Consider the following 22,595-nt stretch of genomic DNA (forward strand, 5'->3'; position numbering starts at 1 on the left):
AACGACTCTTTATCTGATAAGTGGTTTTTATCACTTAATTTTCAAGACCTCCCAGTCTATTAATCTGTAAAAAGCTACTAATAATCTGTAAAAGCTTCTAGGTAAAGATCTGAAAGGAACCACCCTCGGGGAATTTGATACCAGCTCCCTTTGAATTTCAAAAGGAGCTGGGCACCTTCCTCTGTCGGGCAGGAGCTATCTCACATCCCCATCTAAATGAGTCTCAGTTACTTCAGATCCTTCCAGAGCAAAATACCCCAATTCCCTTTGAAAACCCGACCCCTGGGCTGGGGCAGCCAGGAGAGCAGAGATGGTTGTTTGCTTTTGTTTAAAAGAGAGATTTAGGAGGTCCTGTAGCCTTCTTGAAAGTGGGGAATTTTCTGATAGAAAAAGAAATCCCAAGTCATAGGTTCGAGTTTTGTTGTTATTTATACCTTGTTCTTAAATCACCAATGGACTTAAACCAAATTGTAAACACTGAGTGTATAAGTTTCCTGTTAAATCCAGTGTTCATGTGCTGGGAGTCACATGTGGGATGAATTGGGAGATTAAATATTAAAGACCTAGTAGTCTTCACTCTCAAGATTAATGTGTGAAACCAGGTTTAGTGAATTTAAACATTAACAAAGAACACGTTTACATTTATTTTGTCTCTCTCCCTGCATCTGTCTTTCCATGTTATTCGCCAACTCTTCTCCACAGCAACTGACTTACAGTTTGCAAGGACACACGATGGACGACCTGTTCCTTATGCCACTGCTGGGGACTGCTACAGTGCTGCCAAATGCCCTCAGGTATTTGACAAGAGGATTTCATAGGAACTGGTGCCATTTGTTATGTTCAGGCCCTCTATTAATTACTGCTGATCACATCAGCCCAGCTTCAGTGTGGGGCACATTCTTATCTCAGTGATCAGAAACTTTTCCCTCTGTGAAGATGGAGAAAGTTCCCTTTGTGAAGATGGAGAAAGTAGTTTCCACTTTCCATATTATCAGGCCAGTGGCTGCCTAAGGGACATTCCCTATGGCCTCAATCAACAGTAAGGGAGAAAAGGAAGAAGAAATAGGCTGTGGGAGAAGAACTGGGCTTTACATGGGTAGTTGAAGGCAGGGGGATCAGTCCATGACAGGGATTGGTGGAAATGCTGGGCAGGGAGAGCAGGAGGGAGTCAGGGAACCTGCCTCTGTGCTCTGCAGTCTTGTACCCACTTAAACCAGTTTGCAGGGGTGCAAGAAGATGGGTGAGACAGCCCCTCTGGATAGGAAGGCAGCAGACAGACAGCAGGACTCCTGCCATGCCAGCTCTGGGAGAGGTGCCTGAGAAAGAGAGGGCATTTGTGGGGCAGGAACAGGTCGGATTTCTGCTGCTGGAAAGACAGAGCCCATCTGTCAGAGACCACAGTGGTACCTGCCAGCTGCAGCCCCAGTGTCCCCACACCCTGCTGTTTATTTTGACAGCAGCCTCATGGGACCATCACTGACCCCACTTTGGGGCTGTGAAAACACTGACAAAATGAAGGTGGTGCCTGTGCACCAGGGCAAATCCAGCCTGTCCCAGCATCACAAGTTGCCCACCCATGAAAGCACGGAGTAGGACACAGGCTAAGTTGCCTCCTCAGTAGCTCTAGAAGGTGATGTAGAACATCTAGCCCAGCTGCTTGGAAAAAATATGCTTTTTGAAAGTCTTTAGGAGACAACACTGTGTTATAGATGGCTTGCTGCATGTCTCCAGCACGCCCAGCTTTTGTGGGGTTGGGGGATGATAAGTGATAAGTTTGGATAGTGCAAGGTGTGGGATGGACCATATTGGCAAATGGCATTATGCAGGGAATTGCAGCAGCAGACGGCAGAGGGCAAACCTCTCCATCTCCTTCCCTCCCTACTTTTTGAGCTGATACTTTTCTGCACAGCTCAGCAGCTTAGGGATTGACTTCTTACCTCAGGAATGCTCATGAATGTTAATATCTGTCTACCTGACCCAGAGAGTTTGCTCCTCTCAGAAAACCAGCGTTCCCAAGGCAGCAAGTGCAAGGAGCAGAGCTAACAGCCATCTGGTACCTCATGGCTGTGCTGGGCTGTGGGTCAGCCTGGGGATGTGTCCAAAAGAATTCTTCCGTGGGTCCAGAAACGGGCAGGGCTGGGGTCTGCCATGGGGGTGAGGGGAGGGCTGGGGGGCTGAGCATTGGATGCCAGCATACTCCTTAATTTTCCATTTTTTGAGAAAAGGGGGAATGAAGTGTTTTAAAGAAATAAGCAAATGAAAGAGTTTTTATTTTAATGAAGTCCAGGGGAAAAAAACAAACAAACAAACACACAAACAAACAAAAAACCCTGAACAATGAAAAAACCCAGTGAAAAATAAGGAAAATAAGGACAAGTGTGCCCTCTCCAGTTGAGGAGGGAGCAGTGACAGTGGCTGCAGCACATCCCTGGAGTCCCTTCCCATCAGCTGCTGGAGCATGTCAGGCTCCACAGTTTGCCATGGAAAAGCCAAGAATGCCCTCACCTGGCAGAGAAAAAGCAGTGCAAAACCAGGAAAAAAGTGCAAAACCTGGGTAAGGCAGTGAAAACCCGGGAATAAAGGGTAGTTCAAAAGCAAGCTGCAGCCCCTCCTTCTCTGCAGCCACTAAGCAGAAGGAAATTCCTAATGCGAGCCCTGCTGTGATTTGTACAATGGGCTAATCACGGTCACAGTGATGGAAAACAAGGGAAACGTTGCTGGCAAAATCCTGTTAGAAAAGTGATACCAGGAGGCCAAAGCAGTGTTTTGGGATAACCAGGCTCTTCTTGTTTTTTAGGGTCGCTTCAGCATAGACCTTTATGGGACAGGCCTGTCCCTAATGGGAACAGCCAAGTGGCTCTCACAAGGGAATTACGCGGTGTCGGAAATTCAGAAATCCCCAGTAAGTTTGTAACTTAAGTTATGGCTATACCTGCTCATCAGAAGTTTTTAATCACCACATTGTCATTCACAGCAACATCTTCCAATAGAGACTAATAAAAAAGAACATCTGACATTAAAGTGTTGCCTGTAATGGTAGTGGGGGGGGGGAGAGGCCCTCGCGGGTTTAACTTGATCAGAGTTATTGCAATTAATTAGTGAGCCTGATTAACTGTGAAGCTGAAAACACTGAGTGCTTTGGGGCAGAGATATCCTTAATTAGTTGTCTGAGATGTCCATCATGGAGTGTGCATCACAGGGCCGGGCAGCAGGACGAGGGCATGTGGGGTCAGGGCTGCAGAGCAGGGTTGGACCTGCTGGAGAGGGTCAGGTGCCAGGCAACTGCCCTGAGTAGGAATTGTTCCCAAAACATCTCTGATAAAGTGTGGAGGATGTGGACCTTCCTGCTGGGCTGGGCTGGGTTTATCTTCTTGAGAGAGTCTCAAGTGACTCAAGTTCAAGTGGGCTGGGGTGCTGCTGGCATGCTGGCAGGGGCACCATCCCCTGCCACTGCCTGTGGCTCTGCTGACTGGAGGCCTCAGGCTAAGCCAGGCAGCCCTTCAAAATCACTCCGTAGCCAAATTTGAACTTGTACTGCTTAATTTGCCTGCCCATTGACACCTCCCTCACTGTGTGCCATCACTCTGTTGCTTCTGTGTCACATTCTGAAATGGTAGAATACTAGGATTGCTTTTTTGGCTGTTACTTCATGTGAGTCATCCTGATTGCCCCTGTTAAAACTCTCCAAAGGAGGTCACTGTAACCATTTAACAAAAAGCAATTTGCAAAATATTCTCTCCTGCACTACTTTCAGTCTCCCTGGCTCTGGGGAGCCCCATGAACCCCTAAGCCTCATCTGTTCTGGTGCTCTTAGGGGAGAATTAAATGCTACTGGTCTGACCACGCTGCAGGTAGAAGAGGACCAGCACAGTTGTCAGTTCTGTATGTCAGTTCTGGCAGGTGCTTTGCTATTCTCCCTTTCAGAAAGGAGAAGCCTGACCAGACAGCTTTGGGCTTGCAGAGAACATCGTGACTGGCAGAATTAAAACAAACTTTAAGGGACAGAGTTGCTTAAAGATCCTTCATCACCCAGTGGCATCTATCAAGTGCTGTTCCAAGGGCATAAGTGCCCGCAGGAGTAGAAGAAAGAATGGCACAGTGAGAAGAGATGATAGCAGCCTGCTGCAGTCCCAGATCAATAATGTCAAGGGCAGGGTGGAGCTTGTTTAAAAATAAATGCTTTGTGCAAGCTTGTTCTGTGCTTAAGTCCAATTTTCTGGTAATTGAGGGTTGAATTCCCCTCAAGGACTATCTGTCCATTGTAATGACCAAGAGGAGAAAGACTCTGCGGAGTTGGGATAAGGAAGACCAGGTGGAGGTATTGATCTCCTGACTCAAGCCCAAAGTTGCACTGTGCTTGCAGGGCTCACCTGGAGACCAGGCCAAGCTCAGGACCATTCCACATTTTCCTTTTCTGGCTGTGGGAAGGGGAGGAGGGATGGTACCGGAGCAAGTAGGATTGCCTCACTCCATCACTTTCCCTCCCATCTTGTCTCTGGAACTGCTCCAGGCTTTTCCCTTCCAAATGGATGTTTCTTGGTACTGCCTGCAAATATCCCTCCCATGCCCTTCCCATGTTCAGGCACAGCTGAGTTGTTATTGTCCAATGTGTTTTTGCTCTTGCATGAGCCAAGTTTTCCACTCATTACTATTATTCAGTGTGGGGCAAATCACAGAAAGCAGATACCCTTGAGATATCCCTCCAAACAGCCTTCTCTTTGGGCAGCTTTCAATGTAATAAATCAAAACTACCCTTTCTTATTTGTGTCCACCATCTGGCCTGGTAGCACTGAAGAGAATTACATTTGTGTGTATTTGAATATAGTGGTGATTTTGTAGATTGATTTAAGCATCATTTGTTTTCCTTCCAAGCCATTTTCTATTAAAAATCCTGGCTAGAACAACCTGGATCTGGCCCTTCCACAGTGTGGAGTTCCTGAGCCCTTACTAAGATGTTATTTCTGATTTTGCCTGCAGGATGGTACCAAAGTAGTGGGAAGATGTGGTGGTTACTGTGGGAAGTGTACTCCATCATCTGGAACAGGCCTCGACGTTCAGGTGTTATAGCGATGGTGAGTTCCCAGCAGCTTCTGCATGAAGGGAAATCTTCCCAAAAACATGCTGAAGGAACAGATCAGGCCATGCTTGCAAAAACACTTGTGCATTGAGCACACTGGGGACAGCCACACACTCCACACAGCATCCCTGTGAGATCCCCTGCTCCCCCAGTAACCTTAATGGTGTTAATGGAAACACACTTCCCGCCTCACTGACACCTACTTTGGCTCTGCTCTTGTGTTGATCTCTCTAGTTACAGGTTCCAGAGGTGAAGATGATGATCTGACTCTAATATGCACCTTGTCTGTGTTTTCCAGGTTCTCTGGGAGCAGCCAGCGGAGATGAGACGGATGAAGGATAGCGATGCAATACCTCTGCCTTCCACTTTTTATCTGTTTATATGTATATAGATTGCATATTCTTAATGTACAGTATAATATTTATGTTTGGGATTATTTATTTTGATTTAATATTTTTGTACGTAAAATCATTATATTAAGGCTGCTTTTACTATTTTTATTTTTTATTGTTAAATTCTGCAGTCAAACCACTGCATTTTGTATACTCTACATTATATGTAGCATTATGACAAGTGATACTTTATTGTCACTGTATTCAGTTGTTTACTTTCAATCAGTAATTTTCCTTCAGTTATGGGCTCCTTTGGCCCTCCACGGTGCTACACAATCTGCATAGGGGTATTTTTGGCATTTCAGTCTGTCTTTATGTAAGGAAAATAGACAAGATGTGCTTAAATTTTATTTTTAGGGATTAGGCTGACAGCACTCAAGGAAAACATGACAATGAATACAGTGCTAGTTGCATTAGCAATCTTTATCTTTTAGGTATGTTTTGAATTTCACATGACCTCTGTGGCCAGTGCTAAAAGCACTGGTTTGGTGCTAACATGATATTTATTAATGCTCTGTAGTTTTAGTTAATCCGATGCCTTTATCAGTGAAAAGGGGATACAGCAGAAAAATTGTCAGGCGATTCAAATCTGTTAAGATCTACCCCAGCTTTAGGAAGATTCCTGCAGATGGATCTTCAGCTCAAGCCCCTTTTCCGTAGGGCTCTGAAGTGAACGCACTTTTTAAAAAAACATCTTTGTCTCCTAATTGCATGTGCCACTGTGCTTCCTGGCTCCATCTGGAAGCGGGGTATTAACTCATCCCAGACAGGCTGATCAGGCCATATGTTTCCCTGGACTGTGCACTCAGAAGTGATGCAGTTTCTTACAGAGTTTGTCACAAAATCCTAGCGTGAAGCTGAAAGCATCCCTGCCGTGTTCCCTCCACGGCAGGGGATGGGGGACAGCACGCCCAGCCAAGCCGCCCCTTCTCTTGGCCAGGGGACTCCATTGCAGGCACCTGCAGCATTTCCCCGGCTTCCTACTCACTCCCAGACCATCTGCAAAGGGAGGCTTCAGCGCTGGCGCTGCCTTGTTTCAACAAGATCACTCTGTACTTACAGATGACTCTGCTCCCCCTTCAAAAACAAGCTGCTTTACGCCTACTTCTGTGTTGCCTCGGATCTTCCTGGTAAGGCATCTGTGCTCCTTGCTTCTCTGCCATCCCATGTACAACCAGACCTTTAGTGCTGGCTTTTTTTTAGTATAAATTGAGGAGCCATGTCCCATAGGTGCCATGGCTCCTGCCTGTACATAGCCCTCCACTTGTGGCACGCCACGCTTTTGCAGAGCTTCGTAGCACATTGAACGGGGGTGATGTGACCAGATTATTTTTGTAGTCTATGACTATGTCCCTTATCTGTTTCTCCACAATTTTACTTAGTGATAGGAAGATGCTGCCCTCTCACCTTATATGTCAGGGCAGCCAGGAGCACAAAGTACAAGGAAAGGAAGCTTTACAGCACAAAATTGCCAGCAGTTTGGAAAACCAAAGAGGCTTATCTGCTGCTCCAGATAACTCTTGCCATTTTGGATGCAAACAGCTAACAAACACAACCTCAGGATCTTGTGTGAGTCTTTTACAGAGCTCCCCAAAGGATGTGTAATCAGTCTGTTACAAAACAGTTGGATCAATGGTGATAAACGATCCGATCCCTGGATTCATAACCCGTGTGTGTGCTGGGCTGTGTTCAGCCTTTGGAGTGAAACCTGTCAGCCTGACAGTCAGGGATCGACGTGCTCCTGTCAGCTGGGAGACATCTCACAGGCAAGCAGCTACAGAACTGGTGAAAAAAAAAGGGAAAAAGGGAAAGGGGAAAAGGGAAAGAGGAAGAGGAAAAAGGGAAAGGAGTAGTAATGGAATAGTGAATTTTTTTTTAATGATAATTGCTTATGTATAACTTCTGTAGGGCAAAAGGGAAAATTGCACTATGAACTTCAGAAAGAAACAGTGGTGCTTAGAAAGTTCAGGCTTATTATGTTTTCTCTAATGAAGTGAATGGCTATTTATAAAAAGAAATATTATTTTGACCTGTACACTTTCATTTCTACCGTATAGTTTCATAGCAGCTATTAACAGAGCAAGAGAAGCCTAAAAAATATTAAACTATAAGGGAAAAAAATGACAGAGCACTGATCCTGTGGTTCATTAATGGGCATCATTAAATAGAGCAGATTTTGAGGACCAGAGACAATAGACATTTCTTGTTCAGGAAACAACTCTGGGTTTTGTGTATCAATGCCATTATTTTTCTACGAACTGGGGTATTTTTTGCAAGCACTTTCCTGTACAGTGTTTCTTTTCTTTCTGCTTATACTCAAAAGGAAATGAAAAGATCCATAAGACATGTCTGTATGGTCTTGCTGCATTTGCCATTGTATTTCAATGGATGTGCTATTATAGAGGCAAAATACTTTGTACACAAGGGAATAATACATTGAATGGTAAACTTCCTTTCTGTGCTGGTGTTTATTTCCAAGCTTTGGGTTCCTTGTTTGATTGTCCCATGCAAAAGGAATGAGGGAGGGGAAGAATGTTGTTTATATATGACCCTGCACCAAGCCCACAATGGAGTCTGTGGCCAGGGACCATTTTGGAGAATGGCCCTGACTATCCTTCTGGTTGGATAGACTGATGGTCCCCAATTTCTGCCCAGTAGAGGAGTGCCCCAATGTGCAAAACGTACACAAGCACATCCCAGAGGTGTTCAGAGATCCCTGGTGGCCAGCTGGTGCTGCCTTCATTGACCAGGGACATCCTTTGCCATGGGATGATAAGGGAGAAAAACAGTTCATTTTGCAAATGTTTTTGAAGGATGAGCTGGGATACTGGACCTGGTCCACACCACTAGCAGTGCTATTGAGAGAAATGTGGGGAAAACCCCCAACTTTTCTAAGCTGGGAAAAAATAGCATCAAATATACCAGAAAATTCAGGTAGAAGAAATTTGAGTTAAAAGGAAGCAAATGTGGGGACCAGCTCCCAGGAGGACAATCACATGATGAATTGCAGCCACTCTGACATCACCACTACCCCAGAGACTGCAGGTAAGAGTGAAGAAGTTGCATTTTCTGTCCTCCCTTGTATGTTACTCAGGCATTGTGTCAGAAAATGCTGCAGATCTGTTACTGCTGGCAACTCTAGCTTTTTCCAGCTTCTGAGTTTTCAACCCAAAGGAGAGAGGATCCCTTTCTCATGCTGTCTGAAACACTGTCAGATGCAGAAAACAGAGCATGCATTATTTCAAAAGCTCAATTCTTAGTTTCAATGACCAATCTCTTAAGGGTATCTTTATTTTCTATCATTTATCCTTAATAAATGATTACAAATATTTTAAACGTGGGCTGCTGTGGGATTAAGCAAACAGGGTGTGTGCACAGTCCCTGACTCATATTTAACCTTCCAGCCCTGTATAATGACAGGGTCATTTTAACACATTTAGTGCTTAGGTCCTGTTATTCTATGCAAATTGCAGCACTCTTCTTCAGCCTTGTTGTACAGCTTCAGAGACAGAGGTGATTGCTTCATCTCTTCAGCCTTCTGCCCCAATAATGGGTATTTTTCCACTATAGAAAAATAAAATGCATTTTGTTGAAGGCTGTTGGAAAACACACATCTCAAGGAACTAGTGTTAAATCAAGACATTTGCTAGAAAACCTTCTTCTCCACATAACCCCACTTACTGTATTGAAAAGTGCAGAGAGGCAGAAAAGACTAAGGAGGGGGAAAAAATTTTCCACTGAGGCACTTCCAGACCTGCTCTAGTGGGTCTTTCCAACACAACTCCTCTTCCCAAACCGATTGAGGGCTGACTTAGAAGAAAACATTCCGCTGGGGAAGAGCATTGAGGTGAGAGACTTCTTTTATTATCAGGCAAAGGCGCAGAAATTCAACCCAACCCAGGAGTCATTAACAGCTGAAGCAGCTCAACCCATGTGGTAAGTTCTCCCATTGCCTGAACTATTCAAATGGAGAACTCTTCAAATCAGGTCGTTGTAAGAGACACATTTGAGTTCATCCAGAAGTCACCAACCTTTGTAGCTGTTGGTCATGCAGTGGGAGGGGATGAGTCCCTTTGCAGTACACATTCCTGGAGGCAGCTCTCCAGCTTGTATTGAGCAGGAGGAAGGAGCTGATGACCAAAAGTGGTGCCTGTCGGTCTCACTCCAATATTTTCCAAGTATTTTTGCCTGTGGAGTTATCCAGGCAATTGGAATTGTAGCTCTCCAGAAGCAGATTTAGTTGACAAGTTTCTGACCTCTCTTTGCAATAGTGAGATGGAGAACGCTAAGAAGTTATTTTTGGCCTTCACAGAAGAGTCTGAGTTTCCACTTCAAAGTTGGCTTAATTTTTCAGCTATTTTATATTAGCAAACGTAAGGCAGAGTTTAAAAAAAAAAATCAAAAGGAGAAAAGGATAGTGTTTTGACCTAACCCAGATGCTTTTTATACTTTATTTCCTGGGAAGTTTTGTTTGTTTGTTCCACTTTAAAAAAACAAACAACAAACCTGCGAAATTTTCCATGAAATTACTTCTGCCTCTCTCTAGTTATAAATATTGCTTCTGAAGTGTTTGGAGATGTGATTAGTTGACTGTAAGCACAGGGAGATGTGTTGTAGGTACAATTTTAAGCCAAGGGAAGCTGCTCCAGGTCCTCCAAGGCAGCGGCTGCATACGAAGTGCAGAGGCTGAGGCCATGCCCATCAATCCATTCCCACCAAGAAAACCTCAGGTCTGTTGGGAGCAGAATGGTTTCCACATTACATTTCACAGGCTTCAGCACATGCCTGGCTCTAACACTCAATCTGAGCTGCCAGCAGCAATACTAAGCTGCAGCTACTTAAACATTTGTTGGTACTCAGTGTCTCCATTTCTGAGGAGACAGCATGAGGAGAAGAGCCAGCAGTCTGGAGTAATCTCTGAATACAAACGCCTTTGTATGTGGGGCAGAGGGTGCAGGGGGAGGCAGGGCTCTGCCTATTCTCTCCCTTAAAATCATTACTTGGCTCCATTCATATGCTTATAACTTCTTCATCCTTCTTTTAATCTGCAACTATATTTCAGATGAGCAATTAAATTAATCAGGTCTTTGTTGCATTGTCCTTTTCTAATCCATCCTCTCTGGCTGGCTGACCTTCCTCTTTGAAGCTATTCACTGCTCCCTGCCTGCCTTCCCCAGCCCCACGCAGAACAGAAAGCAGCATTTGCTGTGAAACGCTCATGCAGGGAAGTGGGAATGGATCCCTGCAAACTCACTGGCAAGAGCAGACATGTCCAGGTTAGTAGCTATGACTGGCAAACACAAGTGGTGCCTCTAAACCCCCCCTGCCCTGGCAGGTGGGAGCAAAGCCGCCTGCAGCAGAGGATGCAGGCAGGTACCAGATGCTGCCAGGGGCTGGAGCTCTGGTCTCATGCATGGCTTGGGCTCCCCTGATGAAGTTGTCTCAGCTTGGTGTCCCAGGTTTGACTATCCCTTTGGAGCAGGGGCCACGTGTGTGGTGGTGGGCGTGTGCAGTTCTGGGCTCGCCCCTGAGGCTGGCGCCTTGCAGGAACTCAGAACAAGCAGGTACCCACTGGTCCATTCCTGCCCTGCTTCAGAAAACGTAGCATAGCTGAACTGGGAAACAACTGAATAACAAACCACGTATGGTGCGGGCTGAGCTGCTGGAAGGAGGCACAGAGCAGCAGTGGCCATGGAGGTTTGATTCCTGGTAGCACAGGGAGCAGAATCCTGAGTCTGAGCCTTGTCTATGGGAGCAGGAGGCTCTGGCCTCTTATCTCATCTGTGCTGGGGCTCAACTGCTGAAAGGCTTTGCTGTCTTCCTCTCTCCTTCACTGCTCTCTTCCCAGGGGACCCCTGAGGATGCCATGTCTCTTCAAATCCATGTGTCTCAGGGGACAGTGCCACCTGGATCAGTGGCACAGGGGATCTAAGGAAACCCCAGCAGATCTCTTTGATGATTCTCACTTGAGCTGCTGCTCCATTCAGGTAGGGCAAAGGGAGAGGTGATGCCCTTCAGATCCACTTTTCAAAGATATTTCTAAATTCTGCTGACTGAATTGCATAAAGTGGGGTGTCCTCGAGTCCTTTCAACAGCTCTTGTCAACACCGACAGCTTCATCCTGCTCTGTGTGGAAAACACAGTGGGTGTGCCTTGTGCTGGTGCTCACCTGGAATAACCTTTGAGAGCTGCTCTGGGAGAGGCTGACACCCAAGATAACCTGAGTATATCCTCCTCTTTGTCGGCTTTCCTCCATGTTGTGCAAGTGGTATGTGAAGCTTTCCAGGTATGACTTGCATTCAGATTTCACTAATGGCATTTCCCCACTTGATCATTCCCAATGGCTTGGGGCCTTTCAAGAGCTTAAGTGTATGGAAGCATTTAACTTCTGAGAATCAGAAGCTTTTGACAGTAGGTAGATCCTGGGCTGTTTGCCCTGGCTAAAGAACCAGCATCTCCAGCAGGTAAAACCAATGTAAAACCTGACAACATTGGTGACCATAAAAGAAAAAATTTCTGTCATCTCAGGGGCCATACACAAAGTTTTCTAGATTTTCCCTTTGACCAGCTACTTAATGTCTGGTGATCTCAGCTACTACCAGCAGCCCAGCTTTGCCACTCCCCTATTTATCAGCAGGTTTCAATCCTGTGAAACTGTAAGAAAAAGGCTGTTTTCTTTCTCTCCCAAAAAGAAGAGACAGTAAAGCAGCCTTAAAAATATGAGTAAAAGGACCTTTCCACCTGCAGGGTGGCAAATGAATGATTAATGTGAGGGACTGAAGGACATCTGTGACACTTCCAGCACCGTGGCAAGGGAAGGGCAGGATGGGTCACTCCTGCCAGCTCACCTCCTGCCATGGCTGCTGACACCTGCCTCTGCACCACCTCCCCCAAAATGGTTTGGTTTTTTCTCATTTTCGGGAATGGTCCTGAGAAGTAAAAGCAGCATGGCAGGAATGTGAATTTACAGCTTAAAGCAAATAATTCTGCTGGACCAAAAGAGAGCTCGAGGGAGTGAGGGGGGATAGTAGAAAATTACTTGTTGCTATAGCACAAGGATGTTGTGTGTAAATTGGCAGAGCCCCATTTGATTGCTTTGTTTAGCCTCAAATTGAGAAGAATTAAGGAACCGCATGAACCGGGGCCATCCACCACCCACCCCTTGTCAGACAGGCAGGGAGAGCTGTGCCGGGGGACTTCTGAGCTCGACAGCAAAGAAATCCAGTTCTGGGAAAAGCTGCAGTGCTGTCATCTCATTTCAGGGAGTGAGTAACAGCCTGAAGAACGAGGAGGGGGTTGGAAGAGGAGCAGGAGGGAGGGAAGCAGGATGCACAGCCTGCTCATATTTTGCCACACCAGCATCAGAGGCCAGGGTGCCCGGGGTCTCTCCAGCACCCCAGCAGTGCCCAACCTCCCCAGTTTGAGAGGGCAGGGCCCTTTTTGTGGGGGTAAGTTTTATGTATCCACTCGGCTTCGCATTTCATAGCAGGTGCTCCTCTCCACAGAGTGGGACTGGGCTCCAAGTTTTTATTGGTGTGGACTCCAACTCCCAAATGCTATTTACAGGGAAATTGAAGACCGCCTTCAAAATTAACAATAGATGGCTATAAATCTTACTCAGTTCCCTAGCAACTAACACAATAAAATCCTAAGGTTAAAAGGAGAAGGGTTATTTGGAGATACCTTGGGGAGCACATAATGGCCATTTGCATTCCTGGGTGGGAGGACAGAAAAAAAATTCCTAGGATATTTACAAATGAGTGTACTTATTAAGGATAAAAGGTGAAATTACTCAGTACGGTTTTAATCAAAATACCTCAGAACCAACAAATCTAACAAAAAATAGTAGTCAAATGCTGTGATAAAGAGAACTCGGAAAATGTATGGCAGTCTACAGAACTGATGGAAGGGTTTGTTAAGTTGCTAAGCCCACTTTGTTCCCGATTCTGACATCTGAAGTGTGTGTAGCACAGACTAACCGTGTAATAAACGTTCAGAGTGAATTTGACCGTTATGTGCCTGATGGAATATGCCCCAGAAAAACCTACGCAGTGCAAAAAAAATTAAAAACTGAAGTAACATAGCATGATTCATCCCGGCCTGGGTTCCTGTTATGCACGGCACAGATTGAAATTCCATATCCCCACCTCAAACTTGGGTTTATGCACAGCCTTTTCTCTGCAGTAATTGCAAATCTTGGAGCCGGAATGAGCGGAAACACTGAACTGTTTCGCTCCTAAAAGACCCTCATGGGGGCACGTTTACCCAGGAAGAGGGAAGCTTGGTGGAGGAAGGATGCAGTAAAATAGATGCCTGTTCCCTAGCACACTCCTTCAGCAGCTATGGCACTTAGAGGTATTTTTAAGCCTTCCTTTTGCTGTTTGAAGGGCTTCAGACAATAACTGCCTAATAACAGTCAGACATTTATAACCTTTAGGGTACTAGATGGAGACAGGATTCGTGTTGAGCTGTAATTCACCTGCACAGGCTGCTGGCAGGAGGAAACACAAGGGGACTGACCCGGTCCGTAACAGCCAAATTCACCTTGACATCACAGAGGGGAGAAATGGATGGGTCCAGCATCAAAATGAGAACTGTTTTCTGCCTTACTCCACTGCTTTCTGCTAGTGGTACTGCTGCCTCAGTACTGATGGTCAGGGCTGGACTGTAGGAAGCCCAGGAGTGTCAGAGCTGATGGAGGGATGCTGAGAGCTTTCTGCATGTGAATATTTTAGCGGTGATTTCCTCACATGAGGCATGGCTTGCAGGATAGAAGAGCCGGGGGCACTTTCCTGGAAAGACTAGCAAATTTTCCTGGCTTCATACACAAATGTGTTGTGTCTGCCAGCTAACTCCCATCCAGAATTGCTGGACCAGAGCTGGAGGCAGACTTTCCATGGTCTTTGGTGGCATAAGTTGTCTCCATATTTCCCATGCCCTTGTTGCAGTTACTGCTGTGGACCTGCAGCTCCTCTTCCTGGGTGGTAAGGGTTGCCCACTGGACTTGGACACAAGTCACTTCATTGCTGCTTTTGCACAAGCTGGTCTCCCAGAGGGAATGGAGGTCACCAGGAGAGCAGAGCCCTGGTGGGAGCTCCTTTTCTCCATGTGCAGTGGTCAGACACAATACGAGTCTTGGCAGAGGTGCAAGGTTGGGCACACAGGCTGGGACTAGGCAAGCAGAACAGTTCTGCAGCAACATGGGTTTTTCCTTTTCACCTTCTGCTGCCAGAGGCTGAATTTGCTTGTAGAAGTGCATTTATCTGACCAGAAGGAATAGCATGTTGGACCAAGATGCTCTGCAGGGCTTGTGAGCAGACCCACTGAGCCATGAGGGCTCACAGAGCCTGGATACCTTGTGGCCACTGCCCTACATCCCAGACTGCTCTCCTACACAGATCCCTCCCTCTGCTCCACCTACCCTGTGACCAAAAGCTAACACAGGAGCTGCATTTCACCTTTTCCTGAGCTCTTTGATTTTAATTATAGTTATTTCTGTAGTATCAGGTACAACAGGGAGCAGGAAAAGAAGAGCATCCCTGTCATTTCCCTCCTCTTGGCCATCCACAACTTCAAAGGAAAATGGGTCCATCTCATAGTGCATGAATGGAGCAAACTGGGTTTTAAACTGGTTTAGTCATGAGAAGGGCTGGAAGAAGTGTCATCCCTAGGCAGGTTTGGTTGAAACAGAAATGGGAGGGGAAGATGACGTATGGAACAATTTAAGTGACAGCAGAAACAATAATTTGTCAGACAAACTGTCTGGCATGTATTATCCATGTGTGTCTGTTTCTGAGCCTATTTGACAGCAGTATCTGACACCCCCCACCTCCAAGCTGAGTCTGCCTCCTCTCAAGAGGAAGATCTCCATGTTTATAAAAACAATAATACAAAATCCCCTTTCGAAAGTACTTGTGGCAGCACAGGTAGGGCTGGAGCTGTGTTGCTGTCCCCTGCCCACCCAGCCATGCCAGGATGGTGCATCATCCCCTTTGCACATGGTGAGAACAAGGGAGTGGGAGTTTATTTCCTGAGAGATCTTTACTCTTGGCAGCTTTTCTGGGGGAGGAAAGAGAAGAGGAGCATTCAGGCCAATGAGATAATGTATCCCCTCCCTTTCCCAACTGCATCCCAGAGATGATGTTCTGGCCTGGCTGTTTCCTTATGTAGATGCAGCATCTGAGCATCCCTAAAATATGATTGAGTCCTCCTGACTGGCCTTTTATTTGTCCTGGATGTCCTTGGCCAGAGACAAACTGCTGTCCCCATGAAATATTTATGTGACCGGGAGTCCCTAAAGACCTGACTCCATTGGGGTCTGTGCTACCTGAATATTTTTATGGCTCTGTTTGTACATGATTTCCCCAGATCCTTCACCAGGCACACCAGGACAGAGGCAGTGAGCATCCCTCACCCTTCTTATCTGCATCTTAGGCAGTCCCTTCTGCCCTCATCTTCCCTCTTCTTTTGAACACACTGATGTAAGTCTCGATGCTCAGAGCCTCCCCTGCCTTTTGCCTGTGTATCAAGGAGTCACCCACCAGCGCCTGCAGTACCTGCTGGAAGGAGCCTAAGGATACAAGCGTGCAGGGTGACAGGAAGGCTTGGTAGCTCCATGGACAGCTTGGGATGGAGGGAGGGGACCAACCTGCCTTGTTTTATGTAGCAATTAAGGACCTGCATCTTCATCAGAAGACTGGAGCTGTGATTCAGCACAGCCACACCTCCAAGGAATTTACCCTCCAACTTTGACTTACTTTTGCTGTTTTAAACTTATAGCAGATGTCCTCACCAGCCCTGTTATTGAGGGCACACGGCACCTCTTGCAACAGCAGAGCAATTAAAGAGGATTTGCAGGTCACCTTTAAAGCATTTCCCACAGCACGTTGAATCTTGTTATAAGTCTTGTATCCAATACTGCTTTTATTTCAGCAGTTTTAATTGGAGTTTTAAATATTCTGAATCTTATGCAAGACACCCAAAGTGCTGGAGATTTTCAGACCCTCTCTTGCACATCATCTGTTCCCTGAAATGCCATTGTCCTTCAGCAGAGATAACAGTAACTCAGCACCCTGATATTAACGTATTCCACACTTGATACAGGTTATAGGTGGAGGTGTTTCAATATGAGGTCAAACCCCACTTTGCAACCAGTTGCCCACTGTGTGATGAAATGTGTGTGTACTTGAAGAGATCGCCTCCTCCCTCGAGAGTTTATAATATATTCATGCACCACTGTATGAGTTGGAAACTGGGAGAGAAACCAAGAAGGAAAATGATGAGGAAATTTAGCAGAAGGGAACACTAGAGGGAAGATGGAGGGTTTTGGAAAGGTAAAAATAGCAACCATAGAAAAACAGAGCAGGGAGCATTCGATATTTTCCCAGTGACATGAAAAAACACTGTGAAAAAGAAAATTTTCTCCATGATAAAATTGTCTGTGGTTTTTTGGGTTTTCTTTTTGTTTAAGAAAGCCCAGTATGGGAGGAAAGAGCAAAAATCTCCCTGAAACTTTTTGCCTGAGACTCTTCAAGAGGTAATAATGCAGCTACATAGCTCCCAGCCTCATTTCAGCCTCCTAGACAGGAAGATACAAGTGAAGAATTGACAAAAATGAGAATTGATTAAATAAAAAAAAAATTATCAAAGCGTTATGGTTTTGACCACCTGGGAGGCAGCAAGGCAAAGGAACAAAGAGGGAGGGAAGGAGGGGAAGAGCTGGCAGGATCTGCAAACAACCACAACCATGGGTGAAGCTGTGAAATGCTAATAGCAAAGCTGGTCCAGCGCCACTGGGGACAAGTTTCCGAGGAGCCCTGTGCTCTGTGAAGCGTGTTTGCTCCTTCCTCTCTCCCCATGGTTCATTTTGCTCTGCCTTGCACCAGATGTGCTGTTTGATTGCAGACCCCAGGGGTACAGGCTGGTTGTTAGCTGTGGGGATCCCTTTGTAGTGCACTGTGTACAGGGCACGAGCAGGTTGATATATGGGCTGCCCAACCTCTCCCAGCCCTATGGATCCCAGCCCCACAGCTCCCAGGCCCATGGCTCCCGACCCCACGGTCTCACACATCCCAGCCCTGCTGGCCCATATGTAGCTCTGGGGGGACCGTGAGCTCCGGGGCAGTAACAGGTGCTTTGTGTCCTGGCCCAGCATCTCAGGCTGCAAATATATTTCCTGTGACTGTGTTTCTCCTTCACCCTGTTCGTGTTTGTCGCCTAAACCTGTTGTCCTTGAGGAGGGGATCAGAAGCCCAGCAGGAACCCAGGATGTTTGCTCCGTGCCTGTGCCAGTAAAACCCCCCTGGCACAGCGCAGCGTGCTCAGAGCTGTAACCCCAGCGTTTGCCGCTCCAGCCCTGCTAAATCGCACCTCTGCCCTTCGGGAGCTCAGGTTCTTTACTAACGTAAGGAGCACACTGGGCTGTGCACTACAGACGGACCCGGCTGGGCGCGCTGCTCCCGAGGGCGGCGGGACAAGAGCGCCGGGAAGAGCAGGGGGAGCGACGCTCGCTCCGGAGCGGGGCGATGACAGCGGGGGCGATGCGGGGCGGGGGGAGCCGGGCCCTCCCGGGGCGGTGCCTGCCGGGCCGAGGGGCGGGTGAGAGGGCGGGAGCGGCGGAGGGGCGGCCGCCGGGGGGGCGGGACGGGACGGGACGGGGCGGCCGCTGCTGCCGCGCACTCGGGCTGGGCTGCGCTGGGCTCGGTGCGGGGAGCGCTGCCATGTTCGGCCGCGGCTCCCGCAAGCGGCTCTCCAGCCGCTCGGTGAGTTGTCGAGGGGGTCTCTTTCTCTCTCTCTCTCCTCCTTCGTCCCCCCGCCCCGCTCCGCTCCAACCTGTGGCTCCGTCCCGCCGCCCGCTCCGGCTCCGTGCGGGTCCCCGCCCGCTCCCGCCGCCCGCATGTGCCCCTTTCCCCGGGTGCGTCCCCCTCTCCGGCCCCTGCCCTCTCCCAGCCGTGCGGGTGCCCCTTTCCCCCGAGCGTGCCCCCTTTCCCCCCCGGGTGCGTGTCCCCTGTCCCCCATCCTCCCCCCGTCCCGCAGCCGGCGCTGACTCTGCGGTTCCTTGCAGCTGACGGCGTCGGGGGAGCCGGAGAGGGGCCAGCCCTGCAACACCTGCGGGGACCAGTGTCCCGGCTTCGCCCTGCACAAGTGGAGGTAAGGCCCGGCGAGACCCCCGTGAACCCCCCGGCCCATCGCCCCGACTCCTGCGGGCAGCGGGACCCCGGTGGGTCCCATCCAGCCTCTCTCTTCGCAGGGTTTTCGTGGCTCCCTCCCCGGTTCCGTGCGCATCCGGGTTGCAGGTGTGGGGTTTTTTTGGGGAGCGTTTGTGTTAGTCCTAAGCGTGTCGCGCACCCGGGGTGGGGGTTCTGGAGGCGCGGGTGGGTTTGCCAGCCCCACACAGGTGTGCCCCACAGGTGTGCCCGTGGCGGCCGCTGGTGCGGGGTGCAGCAGGATCCAGACGCGGGACTGGGGTAACTGGTTTGGTAATTACCAACTCGCAGCCTCCCCATTGCGGTCAGGGGCTCGTCCTGCTGCCCCGGATCATGCCGGGGGAGCTGAAGCCGCCCTCACCTGGCGGGGACAATCTGGGTGGGGTGGGAAGAGGGAAACGCGGCTGAAGGCGTTCTGATGGTTTGCACCAAACCACTGCGTGAAACTCCTGCCTCCCCCATGGCGGGATTTATCCTCTGTCAGTGATGCCAAGCAGAGATTTAGCTCTTGAAATGGATGGCGGTGTGTAGGAACGAACAAGTATTTTTGGCTATTTCTGCTGTGTGTCTTTACAAACTTGACAGCGCCGGTGCCTGCAAGGCACAGCGAGCCCTGGCCTCGTGCTGGGTCAGCCCCTTCTCACCTCCCCTCGTTCTTCTGCCTCGAAATGAGTTCCTGCTGATGGGCGATCTGGGACTTGGTGATATTAAATCTGGGCTGTGGGCTCTGGGAACTGTGCACAGACTTAGTAGGCCAGGGAGCGTGTGGCGACCTTTTAACCTTATTTTTCAGGGTATATATACCCTTTTCTCCAGTATCTGCTGTGCTTGGCATTCCTCCTGGCCCCTGCCCTACTTCTCAGAGATGCATCTCAGCTGCTTAAAGCTCAGGTTTAGAGCAAGGAGGGGGATTGATATACCCCCATTGAGTTGTATCTTAAAGTTCAGCCTTGCAAATCATCTGTTCCTGGTGGCATTTGCCCCAGGGTGTGGTGGGACAGGTTCCATAGGCTGAGGTCTGCCCCGAGGGATGCACAGCGATGGGTGGGGTTCAGCTGAGGTTTCCCGTGGTCCTCCAGCCTGGCCCTCCACAGGTGCTGATGGCACATCCAAGTGCTCAGACCTTCAGGAGCTGAAGGTGTCCCTTCTTCCTGGGCTGCAGGAGATGTGGTGTCCTGACACCCTCCCAGTGATCTGAATCTGCCACATGTGTGTTAATAGATTTATAAGGTCACCCCTGAGTTGTCTTCTTTTCAGGGCTTATGAATGCTTTCCGGAGCTGTCCCAGGTTTCCTTGTCGTTGCAGAGCTGCTTTATAATGCTAAAAGTGTCAAGGGGAAATTTCAAGTACAGGATGAGAAGAAAAGCTGTGGTCACCAACAGTATTCCTACCCTGCTCGAAGGACTTTGTGAGGTGCTGTGGTTCCTGTTCTAATGTGTCAGAGGGTGCAACTATTCAGTGGCTTTTGAAGAATTAAGTGAATTTTGATAGCACCCCATTGGAGGCCAAACGACCCAGCAGAAGGGGCACCCACTACTTGAGTAGTGTCAGATGAGAGGAGTGTTGTGGCTCTTTTCAGGTTGTGCCCTCTGCACTGGCACATTGTGCCACTTGGCCCAATCCTGCCAAACTCTGTGTGCAGGAGGGTCCAGCCTGTCAGGACCATCCATAGCCATCTCTTTTCCTGAGGGACCCCAGACATGGGCAAGGATTTTGGCTGAAACAGTGTGGGTTGTTCTAGCAGCCTTTTCTCTACCTCCCCAAGGGCAGGAGAAGATGGGCACCCTTTGGGTATGGGTGGGGTCAGCCCCCAGAGGCACTGCTGCCTGTGTGCTCCGGGTTTGCATCCTGCTGAGCAGGTTAGACCTTACACCAAATTGCCTTACACTGGGACTTCATAAGCTGAGAGCCCTCCTGCACACATTTCCATTTAATTGCCTTGATATGGGAGTAATTATGCAATTAAACCAAATAAAGGCAACCTATTTGCCAGAACACAATAGAGAGGAAGCATGTTCATTTTTTACTAGCCAGTGGTCTATTAATGCCAGGAATAGGTAAGAAGGCAAATTATTCATTGTAGTTTTGCAGGTCAAAAACATGCTGAGGAGCCTGTGCCCTCTGTGCACGAGGTGGTGTAGCCAGGGCCTGCTGGGGCTGCTCACCTGAATGTGCAGAATGAGACTGGAAGGAAACAAGGGTTTGCAAGGAGATCCTCAGATTAGGGATATAAATCCAGATCAATTAACCACTAGAGATTTGTAAGGCTTTTTATAATCCTTTAACAGCAGAGTTTTGCTGATAAATGTAAATGGGACTTTTTTTGCTTCAGAGATGCCGAATGGTGATGTGCTTTAGGGAGACAGAATTTGTAAGCTTGCAGGCACTGAAACCATTGCTGAGATAGGCATTGTCTTATACCTAATTATGCTGGACTGTGTATTTTCTACTTACCTGTGATTTTAGGTGTGATCAGCCACTCCGTTCAGCAGGCAAATTGCTTTGTTAGACAAAGATTTCTGTGGTTGTATGTCCCCTTAAAAGCCACTTTTCTCAGAGATGGCTGTGAGTATTGGTTGAATTTATCATTCCTGGAAGCACAGACATGCTTCCTGAGCCAGGGAAACCTCCTGAAAATAAATTGTATTCTGCAGAACTGTTTTCAGAATAAACCTGATCTCTGTACTGCAGGTGATGTGCAAAAAGAAGATGAAAGGGAATTGTTAAGTAATTAAATAATGTCCCTGTTTTTTGAAGTTTGTTTTTGAATCTTAGTAATTTTGCTCTGCAATTTATAATCTCATATTCAAGGTAGTGGGTGAATTATCCTGTAGCAGTGTCAGCATGTTTAATGCTATTTGGGTGGAAGAGAGGAATTGAAAACACCTCAGTTAAACTGAAGCCCTGTGTTTTATGCCCTCAAAGCTCTCTGCTGAGTGCCACAGATCTCTGCCTCTTATTGTAAGGCAGAAGTTCAATTTTCAGTTTTAAATCATTTAGCCCTGAAGAGGAGAAAGTAAGTGGTTTGTCTGAAAAGACTGAAGACTGAATTCCACCCACCTTGGGTGTGAAGTCTGTGAAGATGCTGCTATCAAACTATAACCAGTAAAACCCCCAATTTCTCATGGTCTGAGCAGCAAAACGACTCCTTCCTCTCCTCTCCTCTCGTTGCTTTCTGCTGTGGTGGGTTGTCAGCAAAGTGCACGTGGACTGAGTTCTTCTGTGTGGGCTGCGGTCTGAAGGATGGAAATGGGGTGTACATAACCAAATCCTCATTAATACAGGTCGATGGCTTTGTGTGGAAAAAGGGAAATCAAATTCAATAAAAATTGAACTCCTTAGGAGCCCGGTTGCTGTTTTCTAATCAGATCTGCATTACATTAAACTGTGTGCCATTCAGCTTGTTAACAAGCTTTGGCATTAAATAAAGCTGTCACTGGAGTTTGGTGAATGAATGGCCATTAGGAATGTCTTTTGCATAATGTCTTGCAGAGAAAAGCCTTCCAGGGAGGTGGTCCAGGAGGAGGGAAGGGAATTTATAACCTAGTCCTGGTGCAATTAGTGTGAATATGCAAACCTTAAAGGTGACAAATGGTTGGCTTTTGCTGCTGTTAAACTTACTGTGAAGAACTAATTTCAGATTTACTCTGGGTGAAGTAAAATTACAGCCTTAATGCTGTAGTTAAAATAGCGAATCCTTCGTGTTGGGAGATTGGCATGTGTTTAGCACATGGAGCCATGGTTGGTTTGCTCCTTGAGAAAGCCTTGCAAAAACCATACTCTTGCAATTGAACAGACCTTGCTGTTCCCTGCTCTCTGCCTTCCCCGGAACGACCAGCTAAAAGCATAGATGCAGCACACCCAGACCTCAGGGTGCTATTTGAGCTCTGGTTTGAGGAGGGGGGATGTGCCACCTGGTT

The 22,595-nt window shown here is 47.7% G+C and overlaps 2 protein-coding genes across 5 annotated transcripts in view; both read left to right on the forward strand.

The window, feature by feature from the left end:
- The window catches only part of ADAMTS9 (ADAM metallopeptidase with thrombospondin type 1 motif 9), an 83,511-nt gene extending 75,590 nt beyond the window's left edge, over positions 1-7,921 (forward strand). For 3 of the 4 annotated variants that reach the window (XM_051788735.1, XM_051788736.1, XM_051788739.1), the window contains 4 exons: positions 703-794; positions 2,798-2,902; positions 4,978-5,072; positions 5,376-7,921. In XM_051788735.1, coding sequence (XP_051644695.1) covers positions 703-794; positions 2,798-2,902; positions 4,978-5,067 — 287 coding nt within the window. In that variant the 3' untranslated portion in view covers positions 5,068-5,072; positions 5,376-7,921. Of the gene's footprint in view, positions 1-702; positions 795-2,797; positions 2,903-4,977; positions 5,073-5,375 lie in introns of those variants that run through there. The other variant, XR_007904718.1, reaches the window with a different exon arrangement.
- Positions 7,922-18,119: 10,198 nt separating this feature from the next.
- The window catches only part of PRICKLE2 (prickle planar cell polarity protein 2), a 104,716-nt gene continuing 100,240 nt past the window's right edge, over positions 18,120-22,595 (forward strand). Inside the window, exons 1-2 of the mRNA XM_051788789.1 lie at positions 18,120-18,230; positions 18,533-18,618. Of these exons, the coding sequence (XP_051644749.1) occupies positions 18,189-18,230; positions 18,533-18,618 (128 nt within the window). The 5' untranslated portion in view covers positions 18,120-18,188. The remainder of the gene's footprint in view (positions 18,231-18,532; positions 18,619-22,595) is intronic.

This window comes from Manacus candei, unplaced genomic scaffold (assembly GCF_025592945.1).
Source record: "Manacus candei isolate 608988 ecotype Guabito, Panama unplaced genomic scaffold, ASM2559294v1 h1tg000025l, whole genome shotgun sequence".
Classification (NCBI taxonomy): Eukaryota; Metazoa; Chordata; class Aves; order Passeriformes; family Pipridae; genus Manacus; species Manacus candei.